The 20,829-nt window shown below is 50.3% G+C and overlaps 1 protein-coding gene across 1 annotated transcript; it reads right to left on the bottom strand.

Annotated features, from left to right (window-relative positions):
* Positions 1-6,613: 6,613 nt before the first annotated feature.
* Positions 6,614-9,361, bottom strand: POU4F3 (POU class 4 homeobox 3). The gene is given in 3 exon segments (XM_043563604.1): positions 6,614-8,141; positions 8,143-8,805; positions 9,123-9,361. Coding segments are annotated over 3 exon segments (1,017 nt in total). The 5' UTR covers positions 9,243-9,361; the 3' UTR covers positions 6,614-7,907.
* Positions 9,362-20,829: the final 11,468 nt, after the last annotated feature.

Raw genomic sequence — 20,829 nt, 5'->3', positions numbered from 1 at the left:
CAGAATTTATGCTTTGAGGTTTGCAATTCCCTCACATACAGGAGCTCAGCTGCAATTTCTCCAGTCTGGTGTTCAATTCCCAACCCTAGGCAGATTATTCAATGATGTCACCAAGGTCTTTCCCAGTTCCATCATTGCTGTGTCCACCAAAGAAAAATTCTTGATGCAAAAATGAGCTCTGATTCCATAGAAATGCCAAAAATGACTACTGATTCCATAGTAATTACAGATAGGCTGCTTTAAATTCTATTTGGAAGGAGGTGTGGTAGAATGTAAACCAATCTATAAACACTCTTTATGTTTGCGAGTAGACAGTTTTTACACATGATGGAGTCTGCATCTCCAAATTAATTTTTGGTCAAAAAAAATCAGAATTTTCAACTGCCCATTCACTTCATATTTTTTAAATATTGATTTTGTATATTTCCTAGGTTTCTTGGTATGAAAAGATTATTCACGATTATTATCATTTCTAGTTCTCTGATACCATAGCAAGAAATTAATGCACCATGAACAAAAACGACAAGCCAAAATATGACAGCTAATAAAACGTCTCTAGAGTGTACACAAGAAATTGATAATGTTATTTGACTTCAACAAAGGAAATTGGGTAACTTGTGTCAAGGATGGGAGAAAGACTTTTCACTGCAAATCTTCTAGTTCTTTTGAATTTGAATTGTGTATTCTTTAATCAAAACATGAAGACATAAACTCTGAATTTTAAAAAGAGAAAAACAGTATCAAAATCATACTATTTAGGCATGTAATTGGCTTCCAAAAGAAATCTCTAAACATGGCTAAGGTTGGGGATTAGTCAAATTGTCATACTGTGTTCAATTTTAAACTAAATGCATGAATTACTCTGACAAAATATAAAAATAATTTTAAAAAGAATCACCCCAACCTACTCATTGTACAGGTAAAGAAACTAAGGCCCTGAGGGTGGAAAAGACTAGTTTCTGGGGAGGGGGGGGGGGGGGAAACAGAGCATAGATATATACTCAGGTTACTGTGTCTCAGGCCAGACCTTTCCTTAACATGGACAGACTCTTGGAGTGGCTGGTGTCTAAATGCCTTCAATTGTTGTTGTTGTTGTTGTTGTTGCTGTTGTTGTTAGATTAAGACATTTTTAGAATATTTCAATAAAATTGACGTCTCCTTATTCTGATCCTCTGTGCTAATAATTGTACCCTTTTTTATTCATTCAATTACAAGCAAATTGACAGGAGACATTTATATGAGGCAGCTTAAACCCCAGCTAATGGAGTGCCTAATGACTAATTGATCAGATCCCAACCCAGAGAGCAGCCCTGAGTGGCCTAAAGGAATTTATGCAATTAGTTTAGGTTTGGTAGAAATTGAGTGCATATGAAAGTAAGCTTTTTATGGTCTTGATTTATGAGGGCTGGACATTAACTATATCTGCCAAGAGGTGAGCTGCCTAGCAAGGCCCCAGGCACTGGGAGGCTCTGTCACAGGAAGGAATGGTGAGGTTTTGGAGCTGGGCTGGTGTGTGTGTGTGTGTGTGTGTGTGTGTGTGTGTGTCTGTGTGCACGCGCGCGCTCGTGCTCTCAGGATGAGTAGAGGGCTTGTGAGTAGAGGGAAAAGAGATATGGTAATGGAGGTGGGATTCGTCCAGAGACCTCTTGAAACTACCGTGATGCTCCCTCCCTACATAATTCACAGTAAAAACAGTATCAATCCTAAAAATGTACAAAGAAGTCCAGCTAAATTTGATTATCCCAAGATGAACACTAGGATTGTGTGTGTGTGTGAAATCCTAAAACTCAAACTCAGAGAAAGACAGTGCTGTTTCGGTACCAGTTTGCCTCCAGTGCCAGGCTGGGCAGTGCTGGGCTGAATGAAGAGGCAGAGAACCGACGTCTCGCTGAGATAAGTCCTCCACGCTCTGGAGACAGAAAACAACGGGTGGGGAGGACTCCCCAGGAGGAGCCTGGGCCTGGCCGCCCTCCCGTCTCTTTGCAAGGCCCCTCTCGCACGCCGGGGGGCTCCCCAGGCCGGAAAGCCGCGTAGAGGAAGCCCCCTCCGGAGGCGAGGGGAGGAGCGGGGCGAACCCTGACCCCGCCGGGGAGTCCTGGGAGCGGAGCGAGTGCGGAAGCGCCGTCGGGGGGTGGAGGGAAACCTGACCTGCTCGGAAAAGAGCGATCGAAGAGGCGAGGCTAAATCGTCTGCCGGGGTCCTCGCTGGCTCCTTCCGCCCGCCGGGACGGGGTTACCGCAGGAGGCTCCCGCAGCTCGGCGGAAGAGACGAAAGTGGGGAAAGGGGCTTTCTGCGCGCCGAGAGGACGCAGCCAAGTCGCTCCCGCGCTTTGGGGTCAGGCTTTGGCGCCCGCGAGGGTGAAGGGAAGCTAAGAGCGGGTTGCGGGGGAGACAGGCAAACACACGGACACCGATAGTGACCGAGACATGGGAGGCGGCGCAAAATCGCGAGGGAGAGACCCGCAGATGGAGCGCGAATGGAGGGCTCCAAAACCCGGAGAGGACGGCGGGCTTCGTCGGCTTACGCCACGGCCCCCCCTGCTCCTTCCGCACCTTCCGCCAAACCTGACGCGCCTGCTCCACCTCTAATCCAGGCGGCCGCCCCTTCCCTGCCCCCTGACGCGGCTGCGTCTCACTAGGGGACCAGTGAAGCTAAGAAGCAGGTGTTTGGCCAGATCTCTCCACCGAATTGCCATATAACGACTTGTCCCGGGCAGGTTACATAAACACTCTGTGCCTCCAAGTTCTCATCTGTAAAATGGGGTTTAAAATGGTACCTACTTGTGTTGTTTAAGGATTAATGCGTTAATGCTCATTACGAGCTTGGAACACTACCTGACATACAGGAAGCCCTTACTACATGTTAGATATTATTCACTTTTCCAACAAACGTTAGTGAAGCGCGCACTCTCTGGGAGGCTCTGCGCAGGGTTCCAGGAGGCGGGTTATGGAGGTGGTACTTGCCCCAAAGCTCATTTACTGTTAAATAAATAAACAGGGTGCTAACAGGGAATGATAAGGACTAAGAAAGAAATACAACAGGGTACTAAGATAGGGTGACTGGGGAAAAGAACAAACTAAGGTAGAAGGAGCCTCCGCCCCAGTCTGGGCCTCAGTCTCTCCTTCGGTAAAAAAAAGAGGGCGCCCGAAGGCTGACGCACTCTGACGCCTAGCCCAGAGGTGGGAGCTGGGCCCGGGAGAACCAGTCAGAGACCCCACCATCCCCCGACCCCCGCCTCCTCTGCCTACTGGAGCCCGCCCCTTGGGAGGGAGGGCTGTGCTGAGTTTCCCAACAATCAAAAGGTTGATGCATGCCAGGATTCTGCAAAGGAGTTCAAGGATTCTGCTCCGAGTTCAAGCAGCCGAAATTGGGGTCAAGTTTCTCAGTGGGAACTCGGATTCTCAGGGTGGACTCCAGGAGAGCGAATTACTTCGTGCCTTCCGTGCCTGGGACACACCGTTTGCAAAGAGATTATTTCTACCCTTTCTGGTTTACCACTAACAACCACATCGGGAGCTGGTAGTCCCTGTTACTGATCTCGTTGTACAGATGAACACTGTGGCGCAGAGAGGGAAAATGTTTATCCCGGCCGAGGCCAAGCCCCTATTTTGTTCCTGGAACGCCAACTCTCACTTGTCTGAGTATAAGTTATGTTTGAAAAAGATTAAATATCCGTTAATGCCTATTATGTGTCGGGCCCTGGCCTTGTGTGATACTCATCACAGCAATCTGAAAGATAGCCTTTTTTCCTATTTTATGTATGAGGGCACTGGGGCTCAGGAAGTTAAAGGGTCTAACAGATGGAGTAGGTATCCCACCCCAAGTCCGTCCACCCCAGCGCCACAGTTGTTACCATCTCAGCAGGAAAGTAAAAATAAACCAGGCTGAAGGGCCAAGAGAGTGTCGGGCACATTCAGCAGGGCAGAGGTCACCTCCTGATCCTCCTCCCTAATTCCCCCTCTAGGTTCTGAGGGCCCATGTCACAGAGGACCCCTTCTGTACCCATGATAAACACAGAGTGAGGCAAGGCTTCTTCTAATTTAAGTAGGAAGGAAACTGGCCACCTTTGAATGGACTCTGGAGATGCAGATCACCACCTTGATCCTGACCTCACTCCCTTGTCTCTACTTGATGGTCTCTGTTTTCCCCTACAGTCCCCAGAATCTAGAAAGGATTGGGCTGGAAAAGGATCCTTTCAGTTTACAAAACCAAAGCCTCATTCATTCATTCATTCATTCATCCATTCATTTGACAGATACCTATCGTCTGCCACTCTGGGCCAGATCCTGAGCTGGGCAGTGGGTATAAAACAGTGAACAAAACTGGTAAATATTAGGCACAGAGAAAGGAAGCTCCTGGCCAGAGATCACACAGCCCAGACCCAGGAGCCCAGGATTCCCACATGCATGTTCTGCCCATCAAGGCTTCACCCATGTGGGCCTTTGTATGCATGGTTCATTCAGGGGTCACATCCTAATTCCAGACAGCCACGTGCCTAGAAGCCTTTCCCTAGTCCACAGATGACTCTCAAAATCCCACCTTGAAAGGCCCAGTGCACCTTTCCATACAAACAGTCCTGAACGTTGGCCTTCCTTTCTCTTGGCCCAGTTTAAAGAAACTCCCAGCTGGGCGGGGACAGTGAATGTTGCAAATTGGCAGTATTTTGCAAAGGAAAATCTGCTCCGGAGTGTTTTTCAGTTACTCTTCAAAAATTATGTTTGGGGTTTTGCAGCCATGGAGAGAGGCTTCCAGGGGTGATGTGACTTGCCCAAGGTCACACGGTTAGGAAATGGCACACCAGGATGCAAACCAGGCCTGTGTGAACCCCAAACCGGCTGGTACCTACCCACCCTCCACTCTTGAGAGGACTATGCCTCCACCCCGGAGGAGGGGCAGAGGCGACTGCACAATTCCGGAGAAACCACAGCTCCCGTTGCTTCCTGAGAGAGCCCAAGGAGAGAGGCAGCGGCGCCGACCCGGCGCACTCAGTGGGTGGGAGAGGGTGGGGCGCGTCGTGGACCGGGCCGCAGCTCCCGCCCGCAGGTGCAAATTGGTCGAAATACCGGTACGCTTGGACAGTCCCGGCGCCTGAAGCGGACCAGGCGCAGAGGTGAGCGTGCGACTCACAACCCAGCCAGTCCAGTAATAGCGCAGATCTTATTTTCGGGCTGCTCATTCCGCCCTCTCCAAAAAAAAAAAAAAAAAAAGTCTTCCAAACTTTTGAGGTTATATATATATATATATATAATCTCAGCAGGGAACTTTTCAGAAAGGAGATGCAGGCGGCGGATATCGGGTTCTTTCCCGGACCAGAAAAGCTGAAGGCTCTTACCTGCAGGAAATCTCGCAGCCCGCAAAGGCGCGTCTGTCTGGAGCGCTTCACTTCGGCGCGGGACGCTCACGGCCGCCTCCTCTGCAGCCCGGCTGGGCTCCGGCCCTGTGTTTTATACCACTATAGGCAATTAATATTGCATCAGCCGTATTTTAAATTTTCAAAACCCACAATATAATGTAATGGCATAAGGGCATTTATTATTAAAGGACACCCGATGGAGAAGGAGGTGGAGGCATCGCTGGGGTTGTTGCGCTCCGTGGGGGCGAGGGACTGAGGCCCAGGGGCTGGGGGCGATCCCTAGGTTTGTTTTTGCCGCAGAGGGAGTGCACCGCGCGGAGGGGAGACCCGCTCTGCTCCGAATTTCGGCCGGGAGTTGATGACCCAGACCTCTTTGAAGACACAGATGGGAAGTGTGCAGACGACTCCCTGACTTGGAACATTAATTTTTAAATCATGAAGGTGTTCTTGTGGCTCACAAATAAAAAGGTTTCTTCCCCCTTTTAGAGGGAGTGAAAGAAAAGGGAATGACCATCTTTTGAGCACCTACTGTGCGCAGGGCACTAGGCTAGGATCTTGACAGCAGATGTACCATTTAGCACCCCCTTCCTCATAGAGAAGATGAGATAGACCATGAATTGAGTAAGCTCTTGGGTGACAATTTTAAATGAATTTCTGAAATGACCCCGAAGGGGCCCCAACGGACTCTGTCCCAGGAAAGAGCACTTTCCTCCCTCTTTGCTTCTATCCACCCACTTCCTGCCAGGCCACTTGAATCTTTTAAAATAATGTTTCATCTTGAGCACCAAGCGCTACCAAATGCCTCAAATAAACAATCTTATTTAATCTTGACAATAACTTTGTGAGGTAAATATTAACATCTTAATCCTGCAGGCGAGCAGAGCAATCCGAGCCTTAGAGAAGGTAAGAAACTGGCTTCAGGATCATTCAGCCAATGAGTGCAAGTACTAGGCGCTCCTACTCTCATCAGTCAGGCTTCAAAGTTTGCAGTGGATCTGAGTCTAGTTGACCGAACAGAGGCTGATAGATTCACATGCAGGGAAGTGTGGAGGGAAGTGCCTTGTAACCCCGAGGTCCAGAGAAGAACGGCCAGCTCTCCCTAGAGGAGATCTGAGTGAGAAGGTGCAGCTGCGTGGAAGAGGGGAGAGATGGCCAGACACTGGCCTACCAGAAGCGAGAACCCAGCCCTTATGGGTCCTCACTTTTAAATCCTTTCCAAGACTAGTACTCCTTAGCCTCTGAGAAAGAAAAGCACTGTGATTCGGGTTGAAAAATAAAGCATTTATTTTAGGAGTTAATTCAAGGGGTAAATAGAGAAGAAAACTTAATATTTTATTTGTATCTATTTGGAGAACAAAACCAAGGTCACACAGCAACACGCGAATTACATGAAGCAACGAAAGATAAAATGTGGTGGGGCCAGAGGAGGGGCAGTGAGAAGGGTCCAGGCCAGCAGTCTGGCTCCTCTTTCCGCTCCAAATCACAAGTGAACCTCCACCAGGAGACACCCATGTAAGGGGGATGTAAAGAAGCAGAGTTAAATAAATAATAGCCAATAACAATGCTAACAACAACAACAATAATAAAATCGCAATGAGGTTAGATGTGTTAGAAGGACTTGCATATGATTCAGAGAAGTTACAATTACTTTCGAAAAGCCGCCTCTATGCTGCGCTGGAAATCTGGCTGCAGGAGCGAGCTGGGGGCAGAGAGTCCTCAGTCCGACCGGAACACTACCAATCCCACCCCTCCAGCAGGCAGTAATCACCCCCTCAAACACCATCAGATCTTGGAGGATGCGCTAGAGCAGTTGCCGGCAGTTGCTTGCAACCAGCTTTGAGATCCCGGCATTTTCAGTCGCCAAAATTGAGCCCATTTTTTAGGGAGCCCGACTTACCGCAGAGAACAGCTGGGACCTCGCAACTTCACGCACACTTTCCCTGAACCTAGTCCGTGCTATCTTAGAGAACTTACAGCAAACCAAAGGATGAGATGGATAGAATTTAGGAGAGGAAAGGAGTATAAGGCTATCCTTTGGAAACATACATGTATTTTATATACTCTAAATAAATCTCCAGTACATGTTTGTGCCCCAGTTAGACTTTGTATTAGTGTTTATCACTGCCTTCCCATCCCTTCACCTTTGTCTAATCACGCTTAGCAAAGTGGCGCCTTCACCCCGGAGCAGTGTGGTCGGGGCCAGTTCACTGTCCCCTGCATTGGGGCTCCTGCCCTGTGGTTTCGCAGTCCAGCGCGCGAGGGAGATTTTTCAGCACCACGGACAGCGCCTGCCGCTCCGGGCCTGCCCTTCAGGAATTTTTTTCTTAGCGCCATAACTTTTCAGGTGGCAATGGAAAGGAAAGAAGAGAAAGAGAAGTCCGGGAGGCAACCAGGTAGGATAAAGGGGAAAGTCTGTGGCATCGGGGGAGACAGCCTGACCTGCCAGGAAACGTCTTGGAGTTCCCCATAACCGTTCCTCCCACACACACACTCTGGGGGGTGGCATACACTCCGCTCTCCCGGCCCCGGCCCCGGACGCCGCGCCCCGCCGCAGTCAGTGGACCGCCGAGTACTTCATTCGTTTCTGTTTCTGTCTCTGGTTGCAAAACCAGACCCTCACCACGTTCTTTTTAAGGTCCAGTTTCTCAGCAATGGCCGCGATCTTCTCGGATGAGGGCCGCGGCTGGATAGCGAAGTAGGCCTCGAGCGAGCGCTTCTCCGGCGCTGCGATGGACGTGCGTTTGCGCTTCCGTTCACTGCCGTTGAAAAGCTCTGGCTTGCTGTTTTTTTTCTCGATAGGCGGCCTCGGCTTCCTCCAGCCAGGCCTGGAGCACTGGCTTGAGCGCGATCATGTTGTTGTGGGAGAGAGTGAGAGACTCGAACCTGCAAATGGTGCTCTGGCTGAGCGAGCCTACGCCGGGGATCTTGAGGTTGGCTAGAGCCGCACCCACGTCCGCCTGGGTCACTCCCAGCTTGATGCGCCGTTGCTTGAAGCGCTCGGCGAAGGCCTCGAGCTCTCGCGGGTCCGACTCCACGTCGCTGAGGCACGCGGGCATGGCGGTGTGAGGCGCCACGGCGTGTGGGTGACTCATGCCCATGGCCTGGTGCAGGTGGCCCATGGCGCCCAGGTGATGCGGGTGGATCTGCGCCGGCATCACCGAGTGCTCGGGGGCGCCCAAACCGCTCACGCTCAGCGTGGGAGAGATGTGCTCTAGCAGGTCGCCCTCGAGGCCCTGGTGCACGGCGTGGTGTGGGTGTGAGGTGAGCGCGGCCGGGTGGGATATGGGCACGGTGGACGAAGTGGACGTGCAGGGCACGCTGCTCATGGTATGATAGGTGGCGTCGGGCTTGAACGGATGGTTCTTGCCGTGGGAGACGATATCCACCGCCGCCAGAGCTTCGGCGCGTGCCAGCAGGCTCTCATCAAAGCTTCCAAATATATTACCCTGCAGCTGCAAGCGAGAAGGCGCACAGCACGGTCAGTGGGGAATACTGTCAACTCAGGATTAAAACACATTTTCAAGCAACCGAGATGCCTCTCCTCAAAGCCCAGGTCATAAAAATTAATACGGAGACAGAGGCTTTGCTGGAACAGACGTGTGGATCAGAGAGACATGAATGAGAGAGAGAGCGCGCCGGGAGAGAGCGCGGGGGAGACACGGAGAGGGGTTCAGACAGCGGCGATTGTTCTGGGCGACATGAAAAAAACATGAAGCTAGTGCCTGTCAAAAAATGTGCCTTAGAGCGGTAATTATGCTCCAGTACGTACCTGCGGGGCTGGGAGACAGACTCGGCGCATGGCCTCGGAACCGGAGTGTAGGCTGGAGAATTTGGGTTCTTGAAGCACCGGATGCATGCCGAAAGGCTGCTTGGCGTTCATGGCCATCATCTTCGCGCGCCTGGCAGGGAGGCAGCGAGGGACATGGATCAGGCTCGTCTCGCTCGCTCGCCGCGCTCCAAGTGAGCGCCGCTCAGCGCCCGCGCTCCCCTCGCCCTCTCGCTCGCTGCCTCCCCTCTCCCCCACCTGCTTCTTCACTCATCTTACAAGCAGCCTGCCAGGAAGGGCCCGGGCGCGCGCAGGCGTGCTCACGCGCCCGGGACTCGCAGGGGCGGCCCGGGAGGCGAGGCCAGGCAGCAGCTCTAGGCGCGCGTCTGTGCGCCCGCCACAGCCGCCCCCGCCACAGCATTTATACCCCGGTCGGGCCTGGCCTCTCCGGGCCTGCCCCGCCCCGCCTGGCTCCAGGCCGGCAGACCTTCCGGATTGTTTCTTCTTGGTGGACTAGTTTCCCCCAAAGTCTCAAACCTCTCCGTCCTGTCCCAACTCGCACTGCCCAGATCGAAGGGCAGCCACGGCCTGAGTGGGTCCAGGAAGCTGACCCTTCTATACACACACACACACACACACACACACACTCCTTGTCGGCCTCGCTGCCGCCAAACTGCCCATTTCCAGGGCGCTCCTGGCCCCACGCCCGAGCCGTCCACCAGAGTCCGGCCCCGCGGCTCAGCGAAGAGGCGCCTCCAAGCGCCCAGACGGGCTCCAGGGAGGGTGAGGGGCTGCCAGAATGAGCCCCAGGTGACTCCAATCGCCCGGCGGGGTGGAAATGGGGGAAATAAATGTCTGCCGGGTCCTGGAGACCAGCGGCTTCCTCCCAACGCTGGCAGTTCTGGCCTTCGCTAGAGAAAGACAACTTGGCCCCCTCTCCCTTTCCCCAACCCGTCAGTGGAAGGAAGCTTAATGAGTTCTGTTTAGAATAGTAACAGTTCAGAACTGCCCACCGGCCTTGTGAGTCAGTCAGTGCACTTCCACTCGGCTGCCAAACCTCACAAGCCCCATTCGCCAGAACAATAGCTACCATTTTTGAGCTCCTAATACGTGGTAGGCTATTTAGAGACTTAGTTCATGGTATCCGCACACCCTGCGGAGTAGATACTGTTATTCTGCTTTCCAGGTGAGGAAAACGAGGGGGTTAAGTGACTCGCCCGAGACAACAGAGCTAGTTGGGAAGAGAGCCCTTGGCTCACTCGTTCCGTTATCCATTCCACGAATATTTACGGATGGCCTACTGTGTGCCGGGCGCCACATCTGACTTCCCAGCTCTTCATCGTTTCGCACTTTTCCTCCCGAAGTTTTGGGACCCGAAGTGCCCCAGGGTTAGTATTGCTCCGCCCCCGCCTCGCTCTGATCCCCTCTCCTTCCCCCTGGTGTCCTCTCCTTTGCCCGCGCTAGTAAACATCGTGAATAATGGATAGGGAATCCTGGGACCGCGCCGCAGCGCCGCCCTCCGGGCTTCGGAGCCGAGACCTGCGCGCCCAGCTGAGCCCACCTTACCTCGGACGCCGCCACCGCCGGGGAGCGACCTTCGAGTTTCAGAAGTCTCCCCAGCCGGAGGGCTGGGCCTTGCGCGCCCGCGTATGGGGCCGGGTCTCTCAGAATGTGAACACCGCGGTTGGGTGTGGAGAGGTCACCTTTGGCCTAAGAGCAAATCCTGCCTAGATCTGGGCCCCCCACCCTCGGATCCTGCCAATCCCTCTTCTCCGCATTGCAGCCAGCCCCCTTGCATGGGTCCTGTGCGTCCTGCAACCGTCCTGTAACCTGTAACCGGGGAGGAGGACTGAGCCCAGGGGCCTGAGGCCAAGGGCTGCCCTCCCACTAAACCTCTCTTGAGCCTTGGTTTCCTCGTCTGTAAAACGGCAACTGCACTCCTGTTTGCCTTCTTGGGTTCTGGTGAAGGTGTTTTCAAACTAGAATAGAAAGGAAAGCATTGAGCACCATATCAAGTGCTCGGCAAACCTCACAACCTAATGTTTGGGTGCAGCCTTGCCCTCAGATTCAACATGCATCTCTGCCTCTTGCTGACTTAGAGGCCATGAGCCACCTCAAACATTGTTGGACTGAACTTTCATCATATATGAAATAGTTTCCCCTCCACTAACTGTTGCGAGCAGTGCACTGAGATAAGCTTTCAGCATGCTGCCTGGCACAGTGAAATCATGAAATAAATGTTTGTTGCTCTCTTCTTCTTCCCTCAACACTTAAAGCTAAAGCATTTGGGAGCTGGGGTGGCTTAAGTAATCTCCCTGGAGAATGACTGATCTAAAGGTGCAATCTGGTTCCCTGCTGTCCTTCCTTCCTTCAACGCCTGCTTTGTGCCAGACTCCACACAGAGGGCTGGGCCACAGATGTGAATCAGACTCCATCCCTGCCCTCACGGAGTCACCAGTCTAAAATCCACTGCAGGAAATTGACTATAAACTTGCACTGCAGTGGAGAAGATGTAGATTCACGCACAGGACCCAGAGCAAGGCTGGTGGAATTCTTGAAATACGGAATACACACCAGAACTGTGGGCCTTAGGATGGCTGGCTTTTAGACAGCATTCTAATATTGGGCTTTGTGTGACCCTGGCCAGGCCTCAATTTACCCACAAGAAGAAGGCTGGACTAGATGGTAGGAACTTCCAGCTCCAGCCAAACAGTACCATTCTGGTTAACTTAAATGAAACACATTTTAAAAGAGTCAAGAGCTTCTTTCCTAGGACCTTAACTTCCCAGAAGTTGAACGCAGCATTATTTCATCACTTCACCAGCGTTTAAGGACCACTCATTCTCATTTTCTGCCCAATGCAGGAAGGCAAATGGAAAGTGGGGAAGGAAAAGAAGGGAGGCTGGATCCTCTAGGGAGAAGATTTTGGAGCTTGCCTGACCCCATGGTGCCCTGAGACCCACAATCACCTAATCATACCCTAATTGTCTAAGAAGCTGAACCCCTAGAAACAGAAGGGAAGGCCCATCCACATCCATCCTTCTCTGCTTTGTCCCCTCAGGGGCTGGGAGACACTTGCCAGGGTCGGTCGAGGTCAGGCAAGGGTCAGAGCCAGAGCAAGAGTAACTGACCTCCTTAGGCCTCCGTGCTGACCTTCAGCTCACCAGCCCCCGTCCTAGCATCCCCAGGCATTAGGACCACAAATCAAAAGCCACTCTTGCATCAGACAACCTGTGTTCTTTGGATTTTTCTCATCCTTCCCTTCAGTGAAGGTCCACTGACAGGTCTATGCAGCCAGCAGTAAGCTGACACCCATCCTTAGGGAGCAGTCTTTCTGAGAAGGCCCTGGAGAGAGAGGAGATGAGGTAAAGACCACAGAGAAAAGAATGAGAAGAACTATGAACACTGTATACTTTATAGGATTTTCAAGCTTCAGTTCTGTCAGGAGCAAGTCCAGTAAAGCAGATCAGTTGGGTATATAACAGGGAACACTGGGACTGACCTAAAGTGGAGACCAAATACCCCATCCTCACCCCTGTGGCATTAAATTACAATTAAAAAGCACATGCATATCCCTCCCCCCTCTCCATGCACACACCCCACATAAAGGCCACACAAAATCTGTCTGAGGGTCCAAAGTAGGGACCACATGGGCATTTATGTGAGTGACACTAATGGGGGCACTTTCTTCATTCCACAGTCATTTCAGGATACCTACTGATGGCTGGATCTTGTGATACGTTCTGTAGGCATAGAGCACACTGCTTGGAGAGCTCAGACTCTAGTGGGGACATAAAATTGCCACATGTAACTCTAAATCAGAACACAAAGCACTCTGTCCCTCTGGAAGGACTAGCCCTGTAGGGAAGCTAGGGCAGAGGGGCAGGGGCATTTTCCTGTGGGCCAGTGGTTTTCAACTTTAGCATGAGCAGGAATCATGCAGGAATCTGCAGCCTCTTAAAACACAACATCCTAAGATGACGACATGCAGAGATGCTACCCATGGGAGTGAAGTGCCTCTTTTTTTGGGGGGGGGAGGGGCAGAGGGAGAAAGAGAGAAGGAAAATCCCAAGCAGGTTCTCTGTACTGTCAGTGCAGAGTCCCTCGGTGGGGGTGGGGGGGAGGGAGGGGGGCAGGAGACTGTAGGGGATGGGGGAGAGCAGGGCGCGGTTTCGAACCCACAAAACATAATATCATGACAAAATCAAGTCAGATACTTAGCTGACTGAGCCACCCAGGCGCCCCTGAGGTGCTTCTTAATAGACATTTATGATTTGCCAGCAGGTGACCTGGGACTCTCAACTTGAAAACCTTGATATGAAAACTTGTTACTTGACATTATTTTTTTCAGACCCTAAAATAATTATTTAAGTTTAAGTTTCACTAAGACTCCAAGAGATAAATTTTTCTTCTTTGAGTCTTTTGTGTCCTCCTCTATTATGTCTTGGTAGGAACACAATGTTTCATTGCCTCAGCTCCTTGAAGGACCCTGGGACTTCTTTGAGGATGGGTCTTATTTGTCCCTGTGTCTCCACTGCCTATGTCTAAAGGCCAGTTACCACATAGGAGCTTAATATAACAATGTGCATTGAATGAATGAATGCATGAATAATATCTCCCCTACGATTTTGGCAGTAGGATGATGGTAATAACAAGAAAAACCAGTTATGGACTGCCAGCCTCTGGGTTATGTGCTTTAGAAAAGAATTATAACTGAATCTCCACATCAAGACTTTGACATTATATTATTATCTCCATTTCCCAGATGAGAAAACTGAGGTACAGTGAGACTGATTTTTTTTCCCCAAGCCACATATTGAAGCATGGTAGGGTGGGCATTAGAACCCAGGTTTTTCTAACTTCTGAACCTGCTTTTAATGAAGGTCTTGGGCTGGCACCAGAATCTCCACCCCACCCCACCCCCCAAGCCCAGAGGCTGAGACTGGGAGGAAGAGCAGGCTTTACTTCTCTCCCAGAAGGCGAGGTGGCCTCTATTCCAGAGGCTCAGAGGCTGGCCCCGCTCCAGGCTTGCTTCCGGCAGAGGCCGCTTCCAGAAGCCAGTGGCTACCAGTTCCCACCTCCATCCCTGGCCAAGCTCCACTTCGGAGAGAAGGGGAGGACACGGAGGAGGGGTGGAATGGGAGATAGCCTGATAGGACTGCCCGAACTCGAGATGCCATCGCGGGCAGGCAGCTGGCGGGGCTGCCCGGCCAGGTGTTCGCAGCCGCCCGCCTTCCTCTCCCTTTCTCTCAGCTCCTCTCACAAACTTCTCACATGTACCTGCCGCCTGCACAGCTGCTGCGGCCGCTCGCCTCACATTGTCTGCGTGGGGCTCTGAAGATCCGAGATGCCCAGAGGGACTCAGGAGCCCCAGGCCCAGCACCCCTGAGGGGTCGTCGCCACACGCCAGCCCTCCCCTGCCCTGGCGTCCCATGATGACTGAGTTCTGACACTCCGGCAGTACGGCTGACAGGTCTCTGACTCCTTATGGCCTCAGTTTCCTCAACTGAAAAATGAGGGGACCAAGCGAGGGATGTCCTAGAGCCCTTGTCCATCATGCATTCTTTCACCGAATACATTTATTGAGCATCTACTCTGTGGCCCTCATGATGTTAGCAGATAGGAATTCAGCTACAAACAAGGCAGACCCCACCCTCCCCAGGGCCCCTCCCCCCATGGAGCTGATACTTCAGCAGCAAGTGAGCATCAAACAAGACAGCCTGGAGTCCGGATAACTGCTGCAGAGAAGATAAACCAGAGAAAATACAGGAATAGAGACTGCCTGGACAGAAAGCAAAAGAGTCACCTTTGAGTGAAGGCTTAAAGCATAAAACGGAAGACAAGAGAAACAGCAAGTGTGAACACCTGATGTGGGAGTAAGAATGGCGTGTTCAGGAACAAGCAGACGTCGAGGGTAGTTGAAGTGTAGTAAGGAGATCGCAAAGGTAGGAAAGGACAGAATCAAAGGTAGGAAAGGTAGGAAAGGCAGGCACCAGATGTTGCAGGGGAATTGGGTTTTGAACCATGGAGGGGGGAGCACTGGAGCTTTTAAGCAGGGTGGTGATAGGATTGGAGGTCTACTTCCTGCAGCCGTATAGGAATGGGGTTGCAGTGGTCCAGAATGGATGAGAGAGACCCCACATTTTCTGGGTTTAGTCTACTGCTTCAAGGAAAATCAGTCAGTAGTTTGGATTTGACACGCCATTCCCCAGGAGACTTCCTAACAACTTCCTACGTCAGTGCATGACTTTTTCATACTCCACCCCCCACCCCACTGCCACCAAATAGGTCCTTCTGTGTCATCATCTTTGAGCTCAAGACTTTAGAATATCTGTGCCATCAGTAGCATGGCCATCTCTCTGCTTGTTCTCAAGAATCTGGACTCAATCATCACGTGGTCCTATTCCTGGCCCACGAAGACTGGTTTTGACTTTTCTTCCCCGGTTCATAGGCATCCTAGAGTTCAAAGTCATAAAGTCAATCCCCATGTCACTCAGTTGGTTGTTAGCTCTTCTGTGGCCAAAGGATTAGGCCATTTCTCTTACCCAGTCAGCTTGATTGTGAAGAAGCAGCAAGGGGAAAGGTCTGGATTCAAACATGGATGCATAGCTAACCTGCTGTGTCACCCTGGACAAGTTACTCATGGGCTCTGGGCCTCTGGTTACTCAAGACTAGATCCACAGGCCCTTTCAATGTGGATATGTCAAGGTTCAAAGCAGGAATCTTGGAAAGAGGGTAGAGGTCAAACCATAGAGGGTAGAGGTCCATCACCATAAATGGAAACCAACTTCAAAGCAGAAAACGCTGTTGTTTCGTGTAGCCATCACATGCTTGCCAAGCGCTTCTTCTGAGCTAGGCACTTGCTAGGTCTAGGGATGCAATGATGAACAAGGTTTACGTGGTCACTGGCTCAAGAAGCTTAGAATCTGGCTTTTGTCTTTTTCATTCCTTATAATAACTCCCTCAAAGTGAATTATCTTTCCACCTTTTCTTTATAGATGAGGAAACTGAGGTTCAGAAAGGTGAAGTAACTTGTCTGCCAATGTACAGCTCATTGTCTTCCTGAGCTCCTACTCTGTCCGCCTGGCTGTGTGCATCATGTCAGTTCATCCTAACATCTACCCTGTCTATGATGTAGGTGCTATTGTTACCTATGTTTCGCCTACAGGACTGCTGAGGCTCAGAGAAGTTGTGTTCCTGGTAGCACCACCGGGAGCAAGTGGCAGGGATAGGATCTGAACTCAGGTCTGCTGAGCTTTCCCACAGACACCAGGCAACCTCCATCCAGGAAAGGGGGTGAAACTTCCCGCAACTTGTTCCCTTCCCCCACCCCCCACCCCACACAGCAAAAAGAAGCAGAGCCACTAACCAACCTCTGTAAATTAAAAGGAAGAAGAAGGGGAAGGAGGAGGAGGAGGAGGAGAAGAAGAAAAGTAGCAAAGAAAAAGAAAAAGGGAAAACAAGCAAAGGCTCTGCTCCCATCAGGGGGGAAATCGGCGTCTTGTCGCCTAGCTCCATGCCCTGATTTATGATAAAAAATTTAGAGGAAATCATTTATATTTTAAAGGATCTAAATAGCTGCATGAAAGTTTTATCTAAAGTGCCACTGTATTTATAGGCAGTTCTTCCAGGCTGGAGGTAATTAATAGATGTATAAATCGCAGGGCTCCGGGCTCCCCTGCCCGCCAGGCTGGATGGCGGCGCAGGCCTGGGCATGTGGGGCGGGCATGGGGAAGGGGGCCGCAGAGAGACCGGCTCCAGACCCTCCCCACGCTCGCCCCCCACCGTCTGTGAAGCTTCTGCTGGGGCCTGAGCTCATTCATGTTGGACTAGGGTACGCAGCCCCGAAGTCGAAGTCTGCAGACTGCACTTCCCTGCTGCCCCACTTCCAGTCCCCTACAAGAGTTGTCAAAGGGAGCTCAAGAGGCGACCCTCTTTCCCTTTTCTGGTCCCAGGTCCCCAGGCCAGCGCCAGGGAATTTACTCCAGTGTCCTGGCGGGTTTATAACTCTGGGAAGTCTTGGTCTGTGAAATCCCGGGCTCCCTCCCTCCCTCACCCAGCTCTAGCCAAAGTCCCCTTTCTGTGTCTGCGGCCCCTGTTCAAGATGCCAGGCGGTTGTTTTGTTTTGGAAAAGGAAGCCAGTTGCAAGAGGCTGACAGCTCTCGGCTTACTTTAATTAAGGCTGTGAAATATTGATGGTTTTGGCACTCTCTGTGGCCGCCACACCTTACAAGCTGGGAGAGAAGCCCAGGGATGAACAAGCTAAGGTAGGCCAGATGGTTTCCCTTCAGAAACGCCATTCAGACCTACAGAGGTGTCACTGCCTGAGATCATCACGGAGCCCTACATAATTGATGGGTCTCCTGAATTCGAAAAAGAAAAAATCCACCAAACTGGAAATAACAGTGATGACTCGTTCAGAGTTGAGGAGAGGGTGTGTCTACCTCCTGGGCTGAGGGTGGACAGGCTGAAGGACAAAGGGCAACCACCTTGGCCCTTTTCTTTCATTGGGTTCCTTCCTGCAGGGCCATATTTCTGTCGGGATGTGGGACAGACAGAACCTTCCCTACCTGAACACCCTCCTTTTTCTTCCTTGGAGGACTGAGAGCAGGCACTCCTCGGTGAGGAGAAACTATCCATCTCCTTTTTTAAAATCCTGTAGTTCCCTGTGCTGTGATAAAGTACCACCAAAAGTGGGTTTAAAAGAAAAGTACACAAGTCACCTATTTACTCTACCATTAAATTTGAGCTGGATGATAAATGCGTGTCTGTGGTTTTTTGCTGGCCAGTGATTCCAAACGGCTCTACAAGAGAGCTGCCATCTTGAGACATCAAGATATTTTGACCCAGTAGATTCTTTCATTTATGGGTTTTGAAGGGGGAGTGTATTGGTGTTGTTTGTGGTGTAAAGACGCCATCTTCCAAGACCCACGTCTTCTGTGTGAACAGGAGTAAAACATTATTTTTTACATGAGATGACCTTGTCACTGACATATTTCTTTTTAATGTTTATTTATTTATTTTTGAGAGAAAGAGAACAGGAGAGGGGCAGAGACAGAGAGAGAGAGAGAGAGAGAGAGAGAGAGAGACAGAGGATCTGAAGCAGGCTGTGAAATGCCAGCAGAGCCCGACTCGGGGCTCGAACTCACCAACCGTGAGATCATGACCTGAGCCGAAGTCGGACACTTAACCAACTGATCCACCCAGGCGCCCCAGCCATTGACATATTTTAATACGTCAGTCCAGAAAGGTTTTATAGACAGTTGTCTTCTCTTTACTAAAATTCATCACTTTGTAAACAAAACACTATAAATATATGCTATCCCATTCCATTTCTTCCCATGAATATCCATAATTTATTATCTTTCTCAAACAATTTTTTTAGTATAACAAAAAAGACAATGAAAGCCTGGCTCCATCACTGGGTTCAGCATCCAAGTCCTAGTGGGTTAGAAATATAGAGAAGCTGGAAGCTCTTGTCTCCTGTATCCCCAGACATTTTACTTTCTGTGAAAACGGCATCCATTTCTTTTGCTCTTGCATTCTCTTTCCTGAACAGGGGAGAAATTTTTGCATGCATTTGTAACTGAACCTTTCAGAATTCGAAGGAAATCCTGTCTGGCGATAAATAGAAGGTTGTGGAAGTGAATGTCATATTCCCAAGGGCTGTAAGCATCACAGTATGGTCACTGGTACTCTGTTACATTTCACTTCACATTTATAACCTCCTATTTCTCCAAAGAGCATATTACACACGAAGGGCCAGTTTGGGGGCAGTAGGAAATGACCACATCCTTTATGAATAAGTGGTAAGCCTTTGATAAATTCTATCATTGTGAGGAGTGGCTGGTCAGAGGATTAGTACAGTCAGGGAAGCTTTCGCTAAGTTGCTAAGACCTGAATGAGGAGAAGGAACCAGTCATATGACAATCTCTGAGAAGAAGTTGTAGGCAAAGGACAAGGATGTCTGCATTCCAAACTGGGAAAGGGTTTGCATGTTTATAGACCAGGAAGAAGGATGCTCTGCAGGGGCCAATGAACAAGGGAGAAGAAAGAGAGACGAGTTTGGAGGGGTGAAGGATTAAATAGGACGTTATAAGCCATGGTAAGAAACTTGTGCTTTGTTCCAAAGGCAGTGGAAAGTTGTTTTTTTTTTTTAATTTTTTTTTCAACGTTTATTTATTTTTGGGACAGAGAGAGACAGAGCATGAACGAGGGAGGGGCAGAGAGAGAGGGAGACACAGAATTGGAAACAGGCTCCAGGCTCTGAACCATCAGCCCAGAGCCCGACGCGGGGCTCAAACTCACGGACCACAAGATCGTGACCTGGCTGAAGTCGGACGCTTAACCGACTGCGCCACCCAGGCGCCCCATCAGTGGAAAGTTTTAAGCAGGAGAGTGATAAGCATTTTGATACAAGTCTCCTAAGAGGGAACACAGCCCAGGCCAGAGGCAGGCATGTGGAAGGGAGGTTTTCTGGAAAAAAGTGGTACTCTTGCTGTTCCCTCTGTCTGGAAGGCTCTTCCTGCAGACAGTCACACGGTGCACTTTCACACCACCTTCAAGCATCAGCTCAAATGTCATCTTCTCAGTGAAGCCTTCCCAGATGACTCCATTTACAATTTCAACTATCTCATCCCTCCTACTTTTATGCCCTTCTCTGCTTTGTCTCCATAGCACTCAGTATCTTATACACTTTATAGCTGTATTTGACTTCTTTTAATTAGTTTATTGCCTATTTCACTAATACAGTGTAAGTTTGACAAAGGCAGGGACTTGGCTTTAGTCACTTCTATATTCCTAGTGTCACAAACACTGCCTAGAGCTCAATACATTTGTGTGGAATCAATGAATCAACCTGAGCTGAGTTTTGACAACATCTGTTTTTTTTTATTTTTTATTTTTATACAAAGAATGACACTATCTGTACCATTGGTGAGGCCTATATTTGGGCCCCTTCCTTCAGGCCCCCATGGCTAAGGGGAGGCTACACAGTTTTTTTGTCATCTTGGATGGTATGCAAGGTGAGCTGCCTATGTGGGCATCCACCTTGCCTCATACTGTGCTGCCCGTCAATCTGCTCATCATGCTAAGCCCATTCCCATCTCAGAACTTTTGTCTTCATGTGCCTCTATCTTATCCCCACATTTCTTCACCTGGCCAGCTCCTCCCCGTCTGTCATTGAGTTCACATGTCACCTCATCAAAGACAACTTCCCTGGCCTTCCCAGACCACCCAATCAAAATTATCTCCATATACCTCCTCCCCCCCTTGGTCACTCTCTGCCCCATTATCCCATTTTTGTTTTTCAACCTGGCACTTAGCACGATCTGAAAATTACTTGTCCTCTTCCTTGTTTATGTGCTTATCACCCATGTGTTTTCACTAGAACATAAGCTCCATGAAAGCAGACAAGGCCAACCTTGTTTTTCACAGAATCGCCAGTGCCTGGCACACAGGAGGGGCTCCAAACGTGTGTGGAAGGAATGCATAAATGAATACATAAGTCAGACGAGCTAAGGTTGGCCTGGAGCTGCAGAGTGACTGATTGGCTTTGCCCAGGAAACCCAATTCTCAGTTCCCTCCTCCCCTTTAGACCACATTGCCTTCCCGATGTATGTGGGAAAAGATAGCTGAAAAGATACACAAGCAGAGCTGAAAACTTTTCTAAGCCCAGACTGAAGGGGAAATGCTGAGCTCTTGTGGAGGA

This window comes from Prionailurus bengalensis, chromosome A1 (genome assembly GCF_016509475.1).
Source record: "Prionailurus bengalensis isolate Pbe53 chromosome A1, Fcat_Pben_1.1_paternal_pri, whole genome shotgun sequence".
In the NCBI taxonomy this organism is placed as follows: domain Eukaryota; kingdom Metazoa; phylum Chordata; class Mammalia; order Carnivora; family Felidae; genus Prionailurus; species Prionailurus bengalensis.
Note: the sequence above shows the minus strand (reverse complement) of the source record. Positions and strands in the feature narration are given on the sequence as shown.